The 22,277-nt window shown below is 37.0% G+C and overlaps 1 protein-coding gene across 1 annotated transcript in view; it reads left to right on the forward strand.

Moving 5' to 3' along the window:
• Window positions 1-22,046, forward strand: part of LOC104408113 (gamma-aminobutyric acid receptor subunit gamma-2) — a gene marked incomplete at its 3' end in the record, with an annotated part of 30,072 nt that extends 8,026 nt beyond the window's left edge. Inside the window, exons 2-6 of the mRNA XM_010017602.1 lie at window positions 15,555-15,703; window positions 17,336-17,403; window positions 18,340-18,560; window positions 21,091-21,173; window positions 21,909-22,046. Of these exons, the coding sequence (XP_010015904.1) occupies window positions 15,555-15,703; window positions 17,336-17,403; window positions 18,340-18,560; window positions 21,091-21,173; window positions 21,909-22,046 (659 nt within the window). The remainder of the gene's footprint in view (window positions 1-15,554; window positions 15,704-17,335; window positions 17,404-18,339; window positions 18,561-21,090; window positions 21,174-21,908) is intronic.
• Window positions 22,047-22,277: the final 231 nt, after the last annotated feature.

A 22,277-nucleotide genomic window follows, 5' to 3' on the forward strand; every position in this document is an offset into this window, starting at 1 on the left:
ATGAGAAGATATCTATTTTTTATGCTTGCATTAGCTCTTTCTAAATGATGCAGATAATTATGTTTGGCATTTTTTTTTTACTCAGTGTCATCCTGGACTTTGGTGTGAACCCTTGAGATAAAAGGCTAGCTTTTTTCTGAACTATTTGTTAACTTCAGCTTCTGAATGCTCCACGTTCTACAGAAAAACACCTATCATTCTATATAGTGATAAGAAATACATCTTAAAGGGGATTTCATGCATATTCAAAATAACATTCTGACAGAATTCCCTGAAAAACAGTGGGTGATATGATAAAGTGAATGTTTTTTTGTCAATAGTGATTCAATATTATATTGTGTAACACAAACAGCGTGTTCTGGTCATATGAAGCTTTTGTTAATCTGTAGTAAGGTATCTTTAGAGCTAAATAGAAATCTGCCTGCTGCAACAGATTGAGGATTATCTAGTGAATTCCACTTTCATCTAATTCCCATAGATTATTTTTCAAGAGAGAGAAAAAGAGATAGCAAGAGAAAGAATGAGGAAGAGAACAATTAAGAACAAATAATACTAATGAGATAATGCTAGAAAGCCCTACTAATATAATAAATCAATAATCAATGTATTACTCAATATATTATTAAGTGATAATGCACTTCTGGGACCTACTGCTCTCTGCATATGTTTGACAAAGCTGGACAAAGACTGTCATCTAAACAGAATGAGTTACATTCGGAATGTTCAGATAAAGTGATCAGTCGTCTCTTGGTCATTTCATGTACGCACTATGAAAGGGTGGTAAAGGATGTACTCTGCTTTTCCTCTCCAAAAACTGATGAAGATACAAAAGACATCACCCTGTAAATTCACACTAAGAAGGCTTCAAACAGGTGTATAGCACATTCTGATGCAGCAAGGGAGAACAGTTCATCAAAGAGTCTGCAAACATCTTTCCCCTTCTGATATTCTGAACAACATCTCTAGTTTCTACTTTTATAGACCTAAAAGCCATTCTTCCAATGTTTAGGCATTCAGATTGCCTCTGTGTGCAGAAAAACAACCACCTGATCAAAAATGATTCAATAATCTAATTCTACATGAAGATCATTAGCTCATGTCAATTTGTGGTCATGGCCAATATTTTCCAAACAGTTGTGAAACCATTGCCCAAATAGATACCGCACCAAAGGCAAATAGCACACAAATGTCAGTGAATGAAGAATGCCACCAAATAATTGACACATAATTAAAACTACAGTCAGCCTGTACAGTCACCTTATACAGATGAATAGCTCTGTTAGCTGTTATAAAGTTACTTAATACAGAGAATAAGGACTTTAGCTATGAGTCCAGAAAGGCTGTACAGCAACTGTGAGAAGGAGGCTGAACTGAAAGAGATGTGGAAGTGAATTATGAAGCCTGGACTCATACGGCATTTTTAATGTAGTGACAAGTAGCCTGCTATTACTCCGAATAGAAAACCAGGGATTCAGAAAGATGAGTTATAATCAAATTAACAAAGATGACAAATGCAAGGCAACCTTTTACATGAGGTGATGATAGTGTATATGTTTTGGAAGCTAAAGGCCAGGGACATGCCACATTGATACAAGAATACAGGTGAGAAAGCTGGTAGTGGCTGTTAGTTATGTAGTAAAAGGAGGGAGAAGCAAAGAAAATAACTCCCTTGCTACTGACTGCTCATGCTGTAAGATGTCTTGGAAAAGAAGCGGAGGCTTGTGATCCATGTAATAATATCTACACTGCCAAATACTGTCTCAGTAGCTGAACTTGAAGACCTCAAAGACACCTTCTGGCTTCTGTATACGTAACTGAAATAATGCATGTTGCTCGTGCAGCCTGTGAGGGCTATGAATCCAAATATGTTTTAGTATTACAATTTTGTTTTGTAACATAGTAAAGAAATCACTATTTTCTTGGAAGGTAAGGGCTTGGAAAAGGGGAAGATTAATATAACACGTGGTAAGGAGGACCTTACAATATAATCACAAATATCGCTGTTTTTTTATTGGACCAAAATAATTAACTAAGTATAAAGACTACACTGTATTGAATGAACATACGGGATATTTGTAAGCTCTCTGGGACAAGGACAATCAACATTACATTAATAATGGCTTTTTTTCATTTTATTTCCCTAGTTTCTAAAGGAAATGCTAGAAAACTGTTTTAAAGACTTAAAGCATGCTTTAAGCAGCTTTGAAGACTTAAAGCATGCACTTAAAATGACTTAAAACCTTAATAAAGCTCTAATGCAGCACATGAGATTAAAGTCACCACAAATCTTCAGGGCCAAATTCTTAACTTCCATGCCCAGTGTAACTAATGAGCCTCTTAACACCATATTTAAGAGACAATGGCGAACAACATCAAAACATTCTTTGCCACTGGTTATTGTGGTATTGATCCACAACTCTGCCTTCTTGATGTCAAAGGTTGTAAAACGAAGACACCTTTAGTTCACAAAGGTGAGGACAGTGTCTCTTTCCTCTCACAACAGGCCACCACTGTCTCTAGGGAGAGTTCATTTCTCAGAAATTAATCAATTCCAAATTATTTATTGTTAATATCCAACCACTTTTACACCCACTTAATACACTTTAACCCCTTAATAGCCAATCATTTTTACTCTGGGTATGCTTCTTAATATAGATTATTTCTATAATGAGTTCCAGAATTTACTATTCAGTCACCAAGGGATTAGATGTGTGAAAACAAACCCTATATAGGTTTAATTTTCAAAGCAAAAAGGAATAATTTTAGCCTTACAGATTTCAAAAAGTGAATTTTATTTTAAGCTTTGAAATAAAATTAATCTTTGGCCAGAAACCAAGAATTTTAACTCAAATGGTAACTTTGGAGAAGTTCTGAGTATGTGAAGGCTTTTGGAGAGTATTAGAAGATAAAATCATTTCCAGCTTTCACTTTACAATATGTTGGGGGGGGGGGGGGGGAGCTATATCTGTAAAATCATTTCTTCTGTTATGGTCCCCAAAGCATTATCTCTTAATCTCTCTATAGTAGATAAGCAACAGAGGTGATTCAATGCAATATATATTCAGATTAAAAAATGAGAAACGTTTATTACCTGCACTTGTCACCTGCGTACTCAATGTTCTGAGCTCCTCAATAAAATCGTAATGAAAGGATTTAATGCAAAAAAATCAGAAGCTTAATAGCCAGATAATGTCCAATCATAAATAGTATGTATTGTAAATAGGACTTCTCAGTTTATGTGCAAGAATTCCAAACAGCATTTGTTTAGCAGAGACATCATGTCTACAATGACATCTTGGGAAACTGGCTGAGGCAGCTAAACTGGGGTTCAATTCTGCAAGGTTTGAAGAATTCAAGCCTTCCTCCAGGAAAGCACTTTCACTTGTGTTAAATGTTTACCAACACCAGGATCAGAATACTGAGCAGCTGGCACGATGAAAAGCATAATCCTGGAAAATCTGACAGCTATAAGCAAAAATGCCAACATTGCCAGCAAGTGTATTCCAGCTGTGTCTTTTCACCTAAATTATTTTGCTGGTAATGTCTCCTGGAATACTATAGGGCTTGGAATAGCACCTGGTTTTATTTAACAAATTTTGAGGTATGTTTGCCAAATTCCCAAGGAGTTCAGGAGGATAAAGCGCATGTAGAAATTTTGCTTCAGTGGCTTCCAGTGGAATCTCTTCACATCAATACCCTGCCAGTTATTCTGCTTAAATCTGTAGCTCATAAAAAGCTGCTGGAACCACAGCAAGGGAAACTGAAGATGGATTTATCCATGTGTGAGATATGCTATGATTAGTAAAACATCTTTATCCTTCCTTAGCTTCCGCTCATGCTCCATTAGTTTTAGGGGTTTGCACTTTTCCCAGGTTTTCAGATCTCCACCTGATTGGTCCCATCTGGCATCTGCTTGAGTCATGAAAAGACTCTTACTGTTTTTAAGAAGTTCTGACTATGCAGTTTGGATAAGATGCTCAAAGGACCAACAAAAATCTCTGAATTTTCCTCATCATGGTTCCTTCTCTGTACCCACAGAAAATGAGGTCTGAAACCACCTGCATTTTTCCAATTCACATATTCTTAGTTACCATGATGCTTTGTGCAGCTACCCTAAATAACTTACAGATCTTGCCTCAGTGCTCACCACCAGTGCAATCTCCATAAGTGACACCACATGTAGCTGGTGCTTTTATCTCTTAAAAGAGCTCCCACAGCTGGGAATGGACTAATTCAAGATGACCCAGTAAGGTCAGGTGGTAGCAACTGCTTCTCACAGCTTGGCCTTGTATTGATTCACCTTTAAAGTTTATTGCTGTCATGCCAGGATGGATGCTTCATAGAGCTCTGAGAAAGGACCAAGAAAACCTGCTGGGGATCTGGCCTGAATATCTAGACATTTTGGTTTACACCTGAAACAGTCTCTGCAGCACATTTAGTGGATTCTTTGATTTTGCCACAATACAGAGCTGCAGTGAAGATGAGAAAAAAAAATCCTCATATATAATCTTTTGAACTGAAGGAAACAGTTTCACCTCTGTATGTCTTCTGTACTTTGTCTCATTCTCTGTAACATCTTCTGCACTCTGTATTATTCCATTGCTAAGCATATTTTGAATCTCTAGTTATATGAGTCTACATCTCCTGAGACCTTAATGTGGTTTCACCCCTCCAGGAATTCCAGAAATAAATTAGTTATAGGTATACCTTATAAACGTGATTCCCAATGCAGTTTTTCAAAATAATGTTTTTGGAATAAGTTTAAGACTACATCTACTGCTATTTCTGACCCTTGTAGCCAGTTTCACACTTGAATCAAACTCACTCTTAGCTTCTACTTCCACTCAGTTATCGTTCTGATTCTTGCCCTCTTTTTGAGTTATAAGACATCCAGCTTTCTCTATCTCTGAATACCATTTCTAATAACCATAATCAGAACAACGACAACTTACAAAATAAAATTCTACTACCTTGATGAGAGAAAGAGTAAAAAAAGGTATGCTGAAATATTTTTGGAGGAAAAAGAGAAGTCTGGGAGATGTATGTTTGTATATGTGTGAAATAGAAATTGCTCCTATTTTCCTGGTGTTTTGACTAGCCTTAATAGTCACATTTAAATATAAGGGATGGAAAGATAGGCTTTGCAGTGATCATTATGCCTAGCCCACTCAAATGTCAAAAATTTCAGAACTAGGTAGAATTTGCACGTTATGTGCCTTGTATTTTATTTAGTGGAGACTGGTAGAAATACCAAAAAGAGAGAAATAAGACACTGAGTGAACCCATATGCAGTTTCTTCTCATTAAAATAAAGTTCCAGAATCACCGTATTATTGGTTAGTTAAAAACCATTAAAACAATTCACCATATTTCAGAAAAACATTTTGAAGTTCTTTCATAAAAAGCTGAATATACTTAATAGTGAGATTTTCTTTCTATGGAAGAGATATCGAAAGAATGTGTTTAGAGCTTCTTCTGTACCCCATTTTTTCTTTTTGAAATAGTGTTCCAAAACATTTGTCATAGTGGGGTATAAATAGGAAACGAAGATGTAGCAGCTTTGCATCAATATTTACCTTGGAAAGCATGCTTGTGAAATGCAGCACACAGCCCCACAACACAGCACTGCCATTGCTAGTGACAGGCCATAACCTCTGCATTGAGCTTACGAGGCTCTGAACTTTTCCTGACCCAGCCACAGCTTTGGTTTCCTTGGTTTAGCTGCCACAGCAATTTCTCTAATTGAGCAGGCGTCTGTGGCTAATTTATTTGACTTTTTGTATGGTACAATCATAGTTTTATACAGATAATAGTAGCAAGCAGTGACTCTATGAAGACTAAATTATTACATAATTATGTAGTGCAAAAAAAATACAAGCCTAATCTGACAACAGGGCCCTTGAGAAGTGGACACAGGACGCAGTACAGAGGGGTAGAGGCATGGGGTAACACTGCCATTGAATAACCATGTCTGGGTGCGTATTACAGCAGAGGTGCTGACAGTCCTTACCCAGAAGCTAGGATGTTTCTATGCCCCACAACATTAAGAGTCCCTGACATGAAGCCATCCCTGTAGTACCAATCACCAAGAAAAGTCCATATTCAGAAGGAACTTTTCCAAGTCAGAATTCCACAACAAAATCAACATAGGCTATTTCATCAAAATAAATTCCATAGGCAAAATTCTGGCACACTTGTTGACAATTTTCCTACTCAGCTGACACAAAGACATTAGCTTGCCACTTACATTCTTAATGTAATACATATCTACCCTGTTATAAGAACTAAATTCCACATCCACCCCTGCACAGTCTGTTTTGTGAGCATGAGTGCAAACAGCGTCTTGCATGATATAAGCTGGTTTATGTGGGAACACATGGGGTACTATTGGTTACCATGCATTAAAAACTAAGTTAAATCAGAAGCATTGTTTAAAAAAAACCCCAACAACAAAAACCCCAGTTTAATTTCACCATTTGCTTACACTCATTTTGTGAATGAATTAGCTTCATGATGAGTTAATTAAAGACATGTGTATTGAGCAACTATTTTCTGTTCATTCAGCTCTTTCTTCAAGGCACATTTCTATCTAATAAACATTTTAGTAATGATACTTCCATGATCTGCAAGAAGCAAGAATTAAGATATACTCAGAATAAACCTACACTGGTTTTAAATTTATTTTTGATTGGCTCCCTAATCATTTGGGGTTTATCTGTCCCACTTGGTTTACCAAAGAGATGGGCTATAACATTGTTGATAAGTGTGATGGAAGTGCGATTCCCAGCACTTCAGTGTCATTTCCTAAGGCATGGCGAGTGACTCTTTCTTCCTCCATAATGAGATGATTTACCATCATACCTAGTCTTCACAAAACACGAATAATCCTGCACATTTGTGTGCTTATTTATATTGTAAAATTGGTTTACACTTATGTGCAGAGGTGATGTAACTTAGCTTATCATAGCAAGTAAGAGGACACTGGTCCTTTAACTGGGGTAAGCATTCAAGGTTCCTTACTCCCAGCCCAACATTGGGAACACTGCATTATAGTGCTTTGCTGTGTACAGAGACACAGAAGAGGAGAATGAAAACATTTTCAGACAGATCTAATTCTAATGAGGATTTATAGTCAGTTTAACTTGAATTTTTAAAGCTCACATCTGTAGACAAAAAAGGGTATTCTAAATCTCGAAAAAATGCTCGGAAAGGTTACTCAATAAGCAAAACCTGAGACATTTCTAGCACCTCGTGTTTGTTTTTAAACATTGACAGATAGTTATGAGAAGATGACTACATCGTGAATGATTTGATTCCAGAAGTGATTTCCTTCTGGGTGAAATTACCTTGCTGACAAAATATAGAAAAATGCTGTACAAGTATTCTGAAAAGCCATGAATATGAGTACCTTACAGGGTATTGCAGAACAAGAATCTTGATTCTTTCATTTTTCAAATCTAATTGAGCAATAGGATTGGGGGTTTTGAGCTGATGTTTAAATAGATGGCTGGAGGGCATCCACATTTTCCTAATCTTACTCACTGAGAATAGAATTAAGCTTTTTACTTCTCTTGTTAATTTATAGTGAAATTTTAGAGCAATCTTTTCTAAAAGCAGTGAACCTCATTGGGGAAGAGAAATTATGCATGGTAGTAACAGATGAAAATTGCATACAATAAAACACAGCCAGAAAATGAAGAGCGCTCACATTAAAAAAGACCTAGTCAGATCACATTTCAGCAGTAGCCATTAACTTAACTCCTTCTCTTCAGCTCTCCTGGCTCTAGCAGAAATCTGCAGGAGACGAGTAATAGCAACAGGCAAAAAACATGCCCCAAGTGCTTTAGATCTCACACACATTGATGCACAGAACAGTTCTAAACAATAAAATGAAAAATGAGAAGGGGATAAGAGGGGAATTAAATGGAAAGGAAGGTGAATCAAAAAATAAGCCACCTGAGGTTCACATAATTCCAAGGTTACACCTTTTACAATTAGATACAGCTGGACAATTTCAAATAAAGTAGATGAACTCAAGCTAACTCTATAATGCAGAAGAATATCTGAACCTCTTCCCCCTTTTTTATTTCTATCTAATGCTTTCCTTCGCTTGTCACTATAAAATAAGTAGCTCTAACCACATCAGAAAGAGATGTGTGAGTTGATTATATTACCTCCAATAAACAAAATGTAAGAAAATTCTAGCTAAAAAGAAAAATTGTAATAATTATCTTAAGTTATGGAGGGTTATCTGAATCATCTGGTAACATCTTAGACTCCTCCAGAGTTCTCATCAGTATAAATGCTGCACTTGAAGCTCAGGTTGTTCAAAATGAGTGATGTGTGCTTGTTTCTATAATTAACTCTCTTGTTCCTTACTGGCTATACAAGTTTGGTTCATCCCTCTACATTTTCTTATCCTCCCTGGGGGTAGCATATGTTTCCTCTCTCTGCCCACAAGTTGTATGTTGTGGTGTAATTCAGTTTTGGTGAATTACATTGGTCTGTTCTGATAGACCTGAAGATGGAAATCCTTTACCAACTAATTTAACCAATGTACCTCAACTTCCTGCTGGAGAAACTGATTCTAGTCTGGGTACTACGTTTCAGATTTTGGTTGTTTGCCAGGACTGCTAGCACTGGTTTCTGGTAATTTTGGTGACAACTGGCCATAAGCCCATATTGTTGGTACTAGAAATATTTTGAAAGGGACAATAATTCTCATGCTTACTCATGTCCTGAATCCAATCAGTCATGCAATGCAAAATTTACACCACAATTATTCAGTACAGCGAACTAGAAAAGACAGTAAATACTACAAACTGAAGGTTTTATGGTAGCCCTCAATAAATGCATTTTTTAAAAAAGGGCTTTTTTTTAAAAAAAAAAAAAAAGCAAACCCAAAACTTACAGGAAGGAAACAAAACTTAAAGCAAGTGAAATTTTTCATTTTTAACCTTTCTGGGTAAATACTTGCTGTAGCCACATTCACAAAACCAGATATTTTAACTGCAACTTCAAAGGGCTAAAAATCACGATGTGATAAGGTGCAGTAGCTAATGTGAGTGCACGTCTTAGGGAAGACATTAAATGACTGTAAAACAAACCAGCCAGCTATGATTGACAGTTTTATAGTGACTAATACAAAAACATCATTGCTATGTAATATGCTATCTAATATTTTAGAGGTCTGTGGAAGAGGTTTAAGAATTGGACTGCTTCACTCAAAATGTCTGATAAGCCCCAGTGAGAATACTGTGAGTTGCTGAATGACTAGAAGGCAGCTTGTAAAATCCACAGCATGATACTCAGGTGCTGCATTGCCAGGTATCATCTCATTCAGTGGAAAACATTGTAAATGTTCACAGGAATCTGGCTGGCCTTTAAATCTCAACGTAGACACAGTTTTCAGAAATGACTGCTTGATTGCTGGCAATCTGGGGACTTCATGTACTGTAAAGATGACTGAAAAGTCATCTGTGTGCTCATCTGTGCTACTCTAGTGATTTCTGGGTCTCGAATACCCATTTTGAGACTTGTGTGCTCAGTCCCTACTTCACCTTAGTGTTTCAGCTGTAGAGATTTATTTTTGAGAATTGTAGTATTATTTTAAGAGTTCTTTTCTTGTACACTTCAGTGCCTTTGTGACTTAGGAATGACAGAAAACTCGGCTTTGTTTTGATTTTAAGCAGTGATCATTTCGTGACAAGATTTTAAGTACTTTACACTATTTGTATAGTTCATGGAATGATAGCTGTAGCAGTTGCCTAGGAAATGAAATCTTCTGCAGGTGACCTACCTAAAATCCAATTTACCCAAAGCATCAAATAGAGGCAACAACTATTTTATTGCCCCTTGTGAACTTTCTCAGCCTCTCTCACTAGGTTGCCAAGAGGCCAAAACACAGCTGATACTTTCTGGTGGCCAAGCCTGAACAAGCTTTTCTGAGAACACTATGAATCCGGTACTTGAGGCTTTTTTGCAACAAAGCTCCAACCACGTACCAGAATTGCAGTCTCACTAGCACCAGAGCTCCAGGTGGAGGAAGCAGGACAACAAGACACTTTCTTTGTGGCCAAACCTCTCAGCACAATCTCCATTTCCTTTTACAGAACTTTGCATTAGTGACTGATCTCCTCTTTTCCCCCCAAGTATTGTGGTAGAGTTTTAGTAGCAAAGGAGAAGATAGGTACCATTTTTTTCTGGTAAATATAGAAGCATGGTCATGGACACAACCTTTGGATTTAAACAGTGCTAATGGACAGAATAGAAACATGACCAGAGGGACAGAACACAGCCTTTAGCTTTGTGAAAATACTTCTATTTCAACTGAGATAGCTTTACGTAAAATATGATTGGCAGTGAGCAAGAGAGAATACAGATACAGTTAGATTTCCACAGATTCTGTGATCTCCTGCAAATATGCTATTCTCTACACACTCATATGTCACATCTGCATCACTGTAACCATAGTGGAAACATTATTATAATGAATAACGTATGACCTATAGATTGGGGTAATTTTTATGCACATCAGAGAATTAACTTCATTTGACTATCCATTAAGTTCAGCAGTGCTGTTAGGAAAATAGCAAGCCTTGTTTCAGGTTTTCACTGAGATGTAGAAAACACCGGTGCTGTGAGCTGAAGACTCACTCTGTGTGTGAGTAGTTTATTAAATCTTTGCTGCAGGCTCTGTAGCTTCTTTAGCCTACTGTGCATAAAAGATGAAATTGGTCAGATTTTTTTTTTTGACGAATAAGCTTAAGTTTTTAATTAGAATTAAACTAATTAATTGTTGCCTATACAGTACTGCTACAGTTCTTTTTCTTTAGGCACTTCGTGGCTACTCTGATTCTGCTTGTAAAAAGCAATGCACTAGCAGCAGATTCCAGCGGACATAATTGACTCTTGTGTGAAGTTTCTTCATAGAACACTTGGAAATAGTTAAAGTTGATCTACTATATTTAGAAAAGGGGCAGAGCCACAACAGGTACAAATTAGCATATTTTATTTAAAGCCACTGGAATTACAGAGATTTTGGCCAGCTAAACATATGACCTCACATGTAAATGTTGAAAGACTGAGTAGTAATGGCAGGTTTTTGCATCAGAGAATATAATTTCCCTTCTACTACTTGTAACAAGTTGTGAAAAAATACATTCCTGTGAATTAGGAAACATTTACCTTATTTCAAAGGGATATCCTTTGTGAGTTATAGCTCAAAATGTGTAGTGTATCTTTACCAATATATGATAGTGTCTTTCCAAGAAATCTCATGTATGATTCTTCTGGAAGTTACATTAAAGCGTGTCTCATATAAAGATGTCATGGAACAGCAGAGATCATCAGAAGTTATAACGCTAGCTTTATGTCAGCAATTAACTAAAACACAGTAGTTTTGAAGTGGATAATCCACCCTTTAATGTAAGACAGTTAAACACCATTAATATAAGTATTTGTTAAATTTTACTAAACTCATGATTATTTTTACATAGGCATCAATCTTACTTCCATGGGAATTAAAGCAAAAAGAAATCCTAACAAATCTATTAAAAAGAGGAATGGATTCCCAACCTGTAATCTGCACTTCCATGGGTTTGAACTGCTAACCGAATAGTGTATCAACACATTAACAAAACCTTTATCTAATGGGCTTTACTGTGTCTTCTGGACAAGGTTCAGAAAAGAAGATGGGAAAAAAGTATTTCCCTAATGCATAAGTGATTTCTCAGCGGAGATATCCTCTGGGACTGACTGAGGAGTATTTATACTATACTATTTCACAATATTTCCAGTATAGAAATAAAGCCTTTAGTGCTAAAGGGTTGTAAAAGAGGCTATGCTAACTAAATAGGGCATCATTTCTTTAGTTCTTTTTCCCCTGGTTGGTGAAGCCAGTTCTACCTGCAGTAGGCATCTCTGCCCACAGAGGTTACACTTGATCCATGCCCAGATGTTATTGCAAAGAACTTTGAGATGATGTGCACTAGCAAAGAGCTGGATAATCCAATCCTGAACATTCAGGTTGTGCGCTTAAATTACACCTCCCCAGCGAGCACTCAAAAGAGCTATATAAACATTACAAATCAAGTAACAACTTCTTTAATGCAGAATTAGTGTGTGTATATTTTATAGTGAGAAAGATAAGAAACGTGAGTTAAAACCATAGTAAAAACCTCACTGGCAGAATGAGGTTGGTATGTAACTGCAGAGCAAGACACCAGTTCATAGATCTTTGCAGATTTTCACTAAAAAAATCTAAAAACATGACTCACTTTTGTGCTCTTACCCCCACAAATATTCCTGTAGTCCAAATTAATGCATTTTCTGATTTAAATTAATAAATGCTTATTAGCATGTAGTGATTTCTGCCCTCTATCTGCTTTATGAAGATGCATTCCTAGTAATCTGACATATACAATGAGCCCCCCTTAATGTTAGGTACACTCATGGTTATATATATATAAGTAATTACAATCATAGCTACCTCATGCAGGCTTAGCTGGTAAACTGAGCAGGGGTTGGACCAGATGACCTCCAAAAGCACCTTCTAACTTGAATTAGTCTACAGCTTGGGGTTCTGACCCTCCTAAGCCCTCTCTTTTCCAAACAGGAAAACTGGATTTATGCCAAGCAGCCTTGCACACATCTTGCAATAGCACTAAATGTCAGAAGTGGAAATATCTCAAACTGTCAGTATCTGAAACATTAACTTACAAAAAACTGTACTGTAATCTGAAAATAGGATGCATACCTGTACTACTAGATTTGAAAACTTCTAGCAGCATAACAATAAAACCAGATTTCAATATGCATTTGAGTATAATCTGGGCTTTATCAGATTTGTTCTGGACATTAAAAGCACTTGCAAAATTTAGGCCATATAATCAGAAGAACTGATCTGAGAGCCTTAAGGAGATGAAAAGGGCTTTGTCACTGTAATTTTCATTAGTATTAATGGCATTGCACCGCTAAAGCCCTGCTCATCTGGATAGAGAAGTGCCTCTGATTGTTCAGGCTGGTATGCAGTTTTATACAGACATTTAGACAATTGGATACCCATGCTAACTTATGATCCACTTGGAATTCAGATAAAAGCTGGAATTCAGTGGCCTTTTTCCTCATCACATTGGCTATGTTCCCTCTCCTCTCTCTCACACTGATCTCATAAAGGATTTGCTGGTTTTTGAGATTTGGAGTGCAAAAATGGCTTGAAACGGCAGATGAGCAGACAAATAGCTATTTCTTTCCTACAAATAATTAGCAAAAGAAAATGGAAGTTTTAGTGCCTGTGGGCTGCTGTTCAATAAGGTTGTTCTAGATTTGAGACAAGTCCTAGACAAACATGCTTTTTCATCTTTTAATCTTCCACTGTCCGTTACACCAGGCTCTACTAAGTAGCTGTCTGGCTTTTGAAGCTTTCTCATCACATTAATATTCAGGAACACATTGCCTTTGTGAAAGAATGTATTTGATTTACTTGTTCTTTTCCATTCAGAAAAATTATTCTTTTTGGAGAATAGATGTTTAATTGGTTATAAAACAGGAGTATGGCTTTTTATACATAAAGTTAGTTTTTTCTTTCATTCACTGACTGAAAACATAATCCAGTGCCTTCTGTTCACAAAGACTTTATTTAGAAGGATTTCCTTTCCTCCAGGAGGGATAACCTTGCTTCAGTTATGTTCCTTTGAATTACGATTAGAACTTTGAACTCCAGACAGCTGGATAAACAAATTTCCCTACCAATTTAATTATCCTGGCCTGCTTGTCAGTACCAGCAGAATACTATGTAGCACATTGCCAATTAAAACTCCGCTTTTGATTGCCAGTAAAGCACTACAGATTCAGGCCTGTGCAGCCAGAGGGAGGAGGTTAGGTTGCCTATTCTTGATCTGAGAAGCTGAAGCTCCCAGCTGCATATCGCTGGCATGGGTGGGTGAGGTGGTGCCTGGAGGCTGTAGGCAGCAGCATTCAGTATGTGTACTGAAAGCATAGATAGCCTAGCTTCACTAGCACCTTCCCAGCTCAACTCCATGCAATACAATGCAAGACTGGCTCTCTCATGCATACTATGCATTCCTGACTGCTACAGCCATATGCGCAGTCTCAAGCTGCTTCGAATTTCACTGTACCTTCAGCACCTCCTGGGAAGCTGAGTCTTATACAGAGAGGCACAGACGTGCTGTTAGGCTGTGTCTTTCTTCCCGTAATGGGGAAGAGAGATTCTAAAGCCTCTTTCATAGTTAAGTTGTATTTGTGCAGTTGGCTTACAGCTCTCAAATGCGCACCATTTCAGCCTTCATGCCTTCAGGCCATCTGCTCTAGGTAGCTATAAGCAGGATGCAGCAGGGTAGCACTGTAAGGAGAGGTGGGGAAGACCTCAGCCGAGCAGAGATCCATGTGAACAAAATGGCTCTCTGAGACTCTGGGACCAGTTATCCCTTCACTATTCCACGCATGACCATGGTCAGCCGTGTCTGCTTTCAACCTTGTGTGGCAAGCACGAGTTCCAGCCCCCATGACAATTGGCTTCTCTTTGTTTTCTCTCAATTTCATATAGATTCTGACTGAAACAGGAAAATACCTAAATTTTGTTCTTTTGACCCAAACTCCACCCATCAGTTTAAGACATTTGTAGTATCATTAATATTTTTCATATCCAACAGTGTTCAAACTTCGTCACAGAAGCAGGTCAGGAAAAGAAGGGCACTGGTATATTATGCAAAAAACTTACAGTTGCCTAGCACCATTCAGCTGATTACCACTGACATTCTGAAATGAAAATATCTGATGATGTCATATTCTAAAGTAGTTTCTATTTTCTCCTCCAGAACTGAAGGCACAGATTTTAAGAAAAGAAAACATCCATTAAGGCTAGTCTACGTATTTCTGATTCCTAACTTGCTCTTTTTCCTGTGCTAAGCAGGTTGAATTACACTAGATCTGCTGTCATACTGCTCAGTAGCAGAAAAAAAACACCCGGGTAGACAGTGAAAATGAAAACCATTGGCAAAAAATTGTGCTGAACTTTCCAAATGCACAATAAACTCAAGTTCATCAGAGTGAAGAAAAGCTGTGTGACAGTTCGTTGCGATGAATCTAATTATTGGTCTTGTCAGTAATGTGTTGCATCAAATCATTCTCTCAAAGAGAAGTAATGCAACAACATTGTGTACATACTAAGTCATATTTTGCTGGAGAGTTGCATAAGCAAAGTGCCAATTAGATTTGTTTCATAACAAGTCCCACCTGAGTCAGTGCGAAAAAAAATAGGCATACAAAAGGTGATAAACACTGATGTTCCTTCAAATAGACAGAATATGATCTGAACTGTACTAAAAGGAAATGTTGCTAAAGTGAACTGTAACCTCAGCTGTTATGTGACATCTTTACTGTGAGTCTGTCTCCTTTTCTAATGCAGGCAATCCTTCAATGTTTTATGTGGTCCTATTAAAACCTGATACATGTGTATAGTGTCTCCAAAGAGAGTTGTGTACAAATTCATACTTTTCAAGGCTTCCCATGTCTTCATTTTTATTTCTTTAACAGTTCCACCCAAAAGGGAGATGATGATTATGAAGATTACACTTCAAATAAGACTTGGGTTTTGACTCCCAAGGTCCATGAAAGTGATGTCACTCTTATTTTAAATGGCTTGCTGGAAGGATATGACAACAAGTTGAGACCTGACATAGGAGGTATGTTTCGTTTCTTTTAGACCACTTTCAAATAATCAGTGAAGAGAAAGAAATTTCATCCCATATTATGCTATGCAGGAAGCAGAATCCATTCACAGCAGTTATGAAAACAAATTACAATGTGATAAGACATTATAGGCATGAAAAGTAGTCATAATTTTGGAAGTTGCTATAAATTAATATTGCTAAACCTATTCTGAGACCTTTAATAAGACTGTTGTGATTTGCTGAATCAGGCTGCTTGTAACAATGCACCTTCATAGAAGTTCAGAATTAAACTTCTGGGGAAAGAAAATGCAAGTTTTTATCTTCTTTGTATATCTAACGATGGTGTTACAAAATCACAAATAATATATGGAAAGGAAGGCTGAAATGAGGATAACACAGCCTGATCCTTGCATGATGTGATGGACACAGACATAGCCTCTAAAACCAGCAGGTCTGCACTGTCTGATGCAGCATGAGCCCTTACCTGCACAGCAGGGCAAGAAGTGACTGTGGAATGGGGCATGAAGAGGTTCACAAAAGAAAACTGCTATCAAGTAAGGCCAACCTTCCTAGATTTTCCCCACAGCCAATATAAGTATATAGTCCAACCATGGACTCTTAACGGAGGTGGTGTTTGACAGAATCAGCTTTTGCAGGAATCTTCCTCTCCACTGATTACTGAGGGAGCTCAAAGTAATAAATCTCCCTGAGATGCTGCAAGTCAGCTTGAGAAGGCCCCATGTGTGCACAGAAAAGGCAGAAAATACCTCTGTAGAAAAGGATAAAGCAGTAATAAGATTATACAAAAACGCAATGGGAATTCACGGATGAAGCAGGCAGAGGAAAGCAAGGGAAGCAGAGAGCAACAAGGTCAATGAGGGAAGCAGTTTCTAGCAAATTTATAGAGGCTTATTAACTAAGGAACTTTTCACAGTGAGGGATAACATGAATATTTAACCTTCAATGTATGCATATAGTGTACATTAGCAGAGGAACTTGTCTTATTTCCCCATCCAAGATTTTAGAGAGTAGAAAGGAATTAAGCATTCATAAAAGAATCTGGGAAAAAACAATCATGTTTATGTCAAGGTGTATAAGAATAATAAAGTTACAATAGAGTAATTTCAATATAAATTAATCTAACGCCTGTTTCAGAGTCCTAAGTATTATTTTTGCTTTGGGCTCATGAAATTGTTGCTTACCTACAGCCATCTCTGCAGGCACCAGCAGTTATGTTGCATGTGGAATTGTAATGTAAAACAAGTGATGCACGACATTCAAAGAAAAACAAGTTTGCTTATATTGATGCTGCTTTGTCAGTGGTGGTGGTGTGACCTGACACAGAATATACATACTCTCAGTCAGATACACTCAAAAGTAACAACACTGGTTTCAGCATTTGTTCTTTCAGCATAAATGAATTTGTTTACATAGAATAAACCATCTAAGAATTTGTCTCAAAGTGTCTCGAACCAATTTCAAACTGGAGACATCACTGTAAATTTATATTTATTGTATATGCACATTTAAATGTGAGGTGATATACAAGAGAGATACTATAGTAAATTTCTGCTTGTGCTTGGCTTTCATATAGTTGATTTTGACCTTCACTCATGTTACTGATTCTTGTTGTTTCTCTTACAGTTAAACCGACAGTAATTCACACTGACATGTACGTCAATAGCATTGGGCCAGTGAATGCTATCAATATGGTAGGTAAATGATTGCCAGTTTTCCTACAATGTTCACTTTGTTACAAAGCCTCCATCATTTTTGACATTACAAAGCTTCCATTAGTTTTAATGTTGTGCTATACCTATATTATTTTTAAAATCTCATTATTACTATGGATGTGAGGACTATGAGCTATGAATCTCTACAAGACAAGGAAACTAAGCTCTGTGCTGAAAAAAATGTAATAATAATAGTTCTAACATATCCTCACACTTTTATGTGACTGTTTAACTCCTGTAAAACTGAGCTTCCAGGTTGCTACAAAATAAGGAAAACCATTCACCAGAGGTATTAGCACTCCCAAAATAAAAAGAAAAAATCACCAAGAGATAAAAAGAAAAGTCTAGATTGTCTCCCCTCTCTTTTTCCAAAGTTCCAACAGAAAATGTAATTATATCTTAGTACAGGTGAGGGAAACTGGTCTAGCCTTAGCACAAAGTCTGCTTCATTCTTGTAGGGTTTATGTGTAGAAATAAATCTCAAGATTGCTCTTTTCCATTCTACAATTACATTTGCAGCTTTGGCTGCCAGGAAGCGTGAGACTTGACCACTTCTGATATTAACTGGGGGACACAGGCAATGAAGGCAGCCAAGCCAGCTCAGAGTTTTCCTTCCTAGACCCAAGAGAATAATAATTGTCACTGACCTGATCAGGCATGAGTTGAGGTGTGGGGACACAGAATTAGAAAGGTGCATGTACTGCCCGATTACATCTTAGTTTCATCTGTCAGTAGGAAAATAACAGAATGACTTGATTTTAAACAATAATCTTTGGTAAACCATGCCCTCAAAAACTGACCAAAAAATATTACCTAGTTCATATTTTTTTCATATGAAATTAAGGAAAGCATATCAGGAGTTATGTGAAATGCTGAGTGCTATGTTTTCATCAGTATTTCTGGTTAACACAACAGGAATATACAATTGATATATTTTTCGCCCAAACGTGGTATGACAGACGTCTGAAGTTCAACAGCACCATAAAAGTGCTCAGATTAAACAGCAACATGGTTGGGAAGATCTGGATACCGGATACATTTTTCCGAAATTCCAAGAAAGCTGATGCTCACTGGATAACAACTCCTAATAGGATGCTCAGGATTTGGAACGATGGCAGAGTGCTGTACACATTGAGGTATTTATACCTGACTTTCATTTCAGTTTCTCTAAAGAAAGTCAGAGAGAAAGGTCCTGTGAATTTGGTCATTTGACATTAACCCTGGGTTTTTTCATATTTACTTATACAAACAATCCTGAAAAAGGGAAATATTTAGAAGATATTATTGGCATGCAATTCATTTTATATTGGTAAAGAGTTTTATTTCTTCCTATAGATTGTACTGTCTTGCTCCACAATAGTCACACTCCTATTCTAAAATGAATATAAGCATTCTTAGAGCAATTCATCTTCTTTTTCAGGTATGTTTTATTGTTTGCCACTAGACTGATCCATATTGCCTTTTATCTTTTTAGGGGGCTAAACCAATGAATTCAAAATATACTTGACTTAGGTAGCCAGTATAAAAGGAGGTATTATATACATCAAAAGCCTCTTATTCTGAATTAATTACAATTTAGCTAGATGAAGATCCACCCTGCAAAAGCATTTAATTCCTCAATTATCTTATGAATAAGGATTATCATTTCAGCATTGGTCATTTAAGGTTTCATCCAAAACCTTCAGATATGCCCTGTCCCACTAAGATCTTCATGAATCTGAACTAGATATGCTCATGTCACGTGTATAGCCTTTCTTTTGACACAGACTGCCTTTAAAAACCACCTTTTCAATAAAGAAGTTTTGATAAGCCTACAGTTAAGTGTAACATACACAATATATAACAACTCAAATATCATATTCCCAATGACCATAAGATACATCCTAAATGTGAAAATCCTAAGTGAGTTTTTCACTTCTTCTGACATGTAATACAGTATTTAGAACTATGTAAAACATAGATAAGGACAACATTTGTTCAAGAGAATTGATAATTCAAAAATCACAGTACAGAATTGAAGCTTTGAGACATAAGGCCATCTGACTTTCCAACTGCATTTTTTTCACTGTTTTTTCCATTTTTGCTGTATTGGGTGCCAAGAATAAAGTTTTGAAGAAAAGTACACTCATCATAATTATAATGAATAGATCTGAAGCTTTGGTTAAGACAACCTTTTAATGCTGTAACTGTCCGAATTACGAAAAGGAGTTTTATTTCATAGTTATTTTAGATTCATTACACATTGCATCTCCAGAAGAGATGAGAACTATTGGAGTTGAAAACCAGTGCAAATCAAAGTCAGTCTGATAAAGAAGATCCTACGTCAGCTTTTGATATGTTAAATATGGACTTAGCTACACTACAGTTTCTTTTGACTTCATTACCTTTCTCTTCAACTCCCTCAATTTCTCTCATTAGAAAGAGATATATCTGATGGAAACAGTTATCTGTTATTAATGTATAATTAGTTCTAGTGAGTTGGGACAAACACCAGTAAGGTTTCAACCTGAATTAGTCCAGAAATAAAATTTGATAGTATCACCAGAGATCTAGGATTCTGCCCTGGATAGAAAAGGGCTCTGGAAGATTTGATTTTTTCAGTCACTTCCCCCCAAGCTCAAAAACAGTCCATTCTGACCAGAATGAAGCAAAGTTAGTAAATGTGAAAAGAATACATAGAGTGGAAGCAGGGACAGGTGACCCAGGAAGAAAACAGAGATGCTGTCCAAGCACTGAGGGACAGGGTTAGAGAAGCCAAAGTCCATCTAGAGTCAAATCTGACCCGGGAATCCTGGTGGACGTTCACCATGAGCTAACAAAGTTGAGGGTTTTTTTTTCCTTTGCCTTTTTTCCTCTCTCATCCCACCTCCTCTATCCTTTCCAAAGTGCAAGTGCCATGCAGCTCATGGCAGGGCTGGAGCTATGTATAGTCTAGCAACAATTAAGGGAGTGAATGCAAAATGGAAGAGTTTTTAGGGGGCTCATCAGGGATACAATCTCATCTGATTTTGGATTTCTAGAAGTACATGTCTCTATCTGATCTATAGCATCTATACCACCTGAGTTATGGAGGCGTTCCTGATATTCAGTGGAGAGAAACACCTTTTGGTACATTCATCTTCTCATTTAAATATCTTATTTTGGAATGAAATTAAGTACATCCTCAGAGCACCTTTCCACTAGCTATCAGTGTAGTCTAGATGGCTGGCTTGGATGCAGATGTCTAAATTTGGACTCTATCCATCATTTCTAAAATAGAATTTTTGTCATGTAAAATACATTTCCCTGCTGCATTATGGCACGTTGTGACACAGAGATTTGTCACTGTTCGTGAGATGACCTGTATATTCACTTATGGATTTGCTAGTCATGAGTAATGCTGGTATTTGAGATGCTTAGGAACAGAACTTTAATACCTTATTCTAATACACAGTTCAGAAAGTAGATGTTCGGGGCCTATGTAACAAAAAACAAACACTGCTTATCAGTAAGCGTGATGTCTTCCTGTGCTTGGAATATCCACATCAATACATACCTATCAATAGTTTACTGTTGCTTTATATATATATAAAAATATATATTTGCATCTTGTTTTGCTTGCCATGTGTAGCTTTCAGGACAAACTTCTCCAGTGCATTCTGTATATCCTGATCTCTTTCTCCTCAGGCTGACAATTGATGCTGAGTGTCAGCTACAGTTACACAACTTCCCAATGGATGCCCATTCCTGCCCCCTGGAATTTTCAAGCTGTAAGTAACATGCTTAGAAATACCCCTTTTTGACCCACACTGAACAAGTTGCTATAAATTTATATTTACATACTAAGAGTCAGTGAGAATTATGTTCTTGGCTAGACATAGTCCAATAGTTTTGGTTTTATTTTGACCTTACCTTCAAGTGCATAAATCATGTATGTTCACAAATACAGCTGAGGAATGTTATACAGAATATATATTATATAGAATATTACATAATATACATAATTTCTGGGACCCATGTGATTCATTTTGATTATACCTTAGCATAACCATAGCATTATAACCTTAGCATAAAATTAGTAGAAATTTTTACTATTGGAATCAAAGTCTCATGGCCTGATACTTTCTCTCTCCATATGAGTGTTTTAATATTGCAATAGTTGGAGTCAGAAGTCTGACATTTTGCAAACCGATCGAAGTGTGAATTCCCGGTCCAGCTGTAGATTTTTTGGCGATAATTGATGGATGGGCAAAATTGCATCGTATTGGGTGCACAAAACTAGAAAAATCTATCTCAAGTGCTATTTTGATTTATATATAAATAAAATAAAGTGCGACATTAAAAGGCACTACTAAGTAACTTGAAAAAACATATCTATAATTTACTTGCAATAAACTTCTCCAGTTTTTTCCAGAACTGGAAAATAGTGTTTTTAGTCCCCAAAGTACACTAAAACCTAGCGATGACTATAAACCAAAGCATTCTGTATTTTCCATTGCAATAAGATGGCTACCCAAGGGAAGAGATCATTTACCAATGGAAGCGCAGCTCTGTGGAGGTGGGGGACACCAGATCCTGGAGGCTTTACCAGTTCTCCTTTACAGGATTGAGAAATACAACTGAGGTGGTGAAGACTACTTCAGGTAAGACAACTGATCTGTTTCCATTTAGATTCATTTAGGATTTTATTAACAGAAAGTAAAAAAAGAGATATCTGTTCAGAAGTTAACATTAGCACTTCACTGAACAATTACAGGCTTTTTTGGTTTTTTATACCTATGGAACAATCCAGGTTTTAGTATTTCTGAAGAACACCACACAGGAAGGAAAATAAGTTGTTTACTGTCCATTCCTGCCCCCCAAGTAATACTTAA

The sequence above is a fragment of the Nestor notabilis genome, unplaced genomic scaffold, assembly GCF_000696875.1.
Source record: "Nestor notabilis isolate BGI_N333 unplaced genomic scaffold, ASM69687v1 scaffold31740, whole genome shotgun sequence".
Lineage (NCBI taxonomy): Eukaryota > Metazoa > Chordata > Aves > Psittaciformes > Psittacidae > Nestor > Nestor notabilis.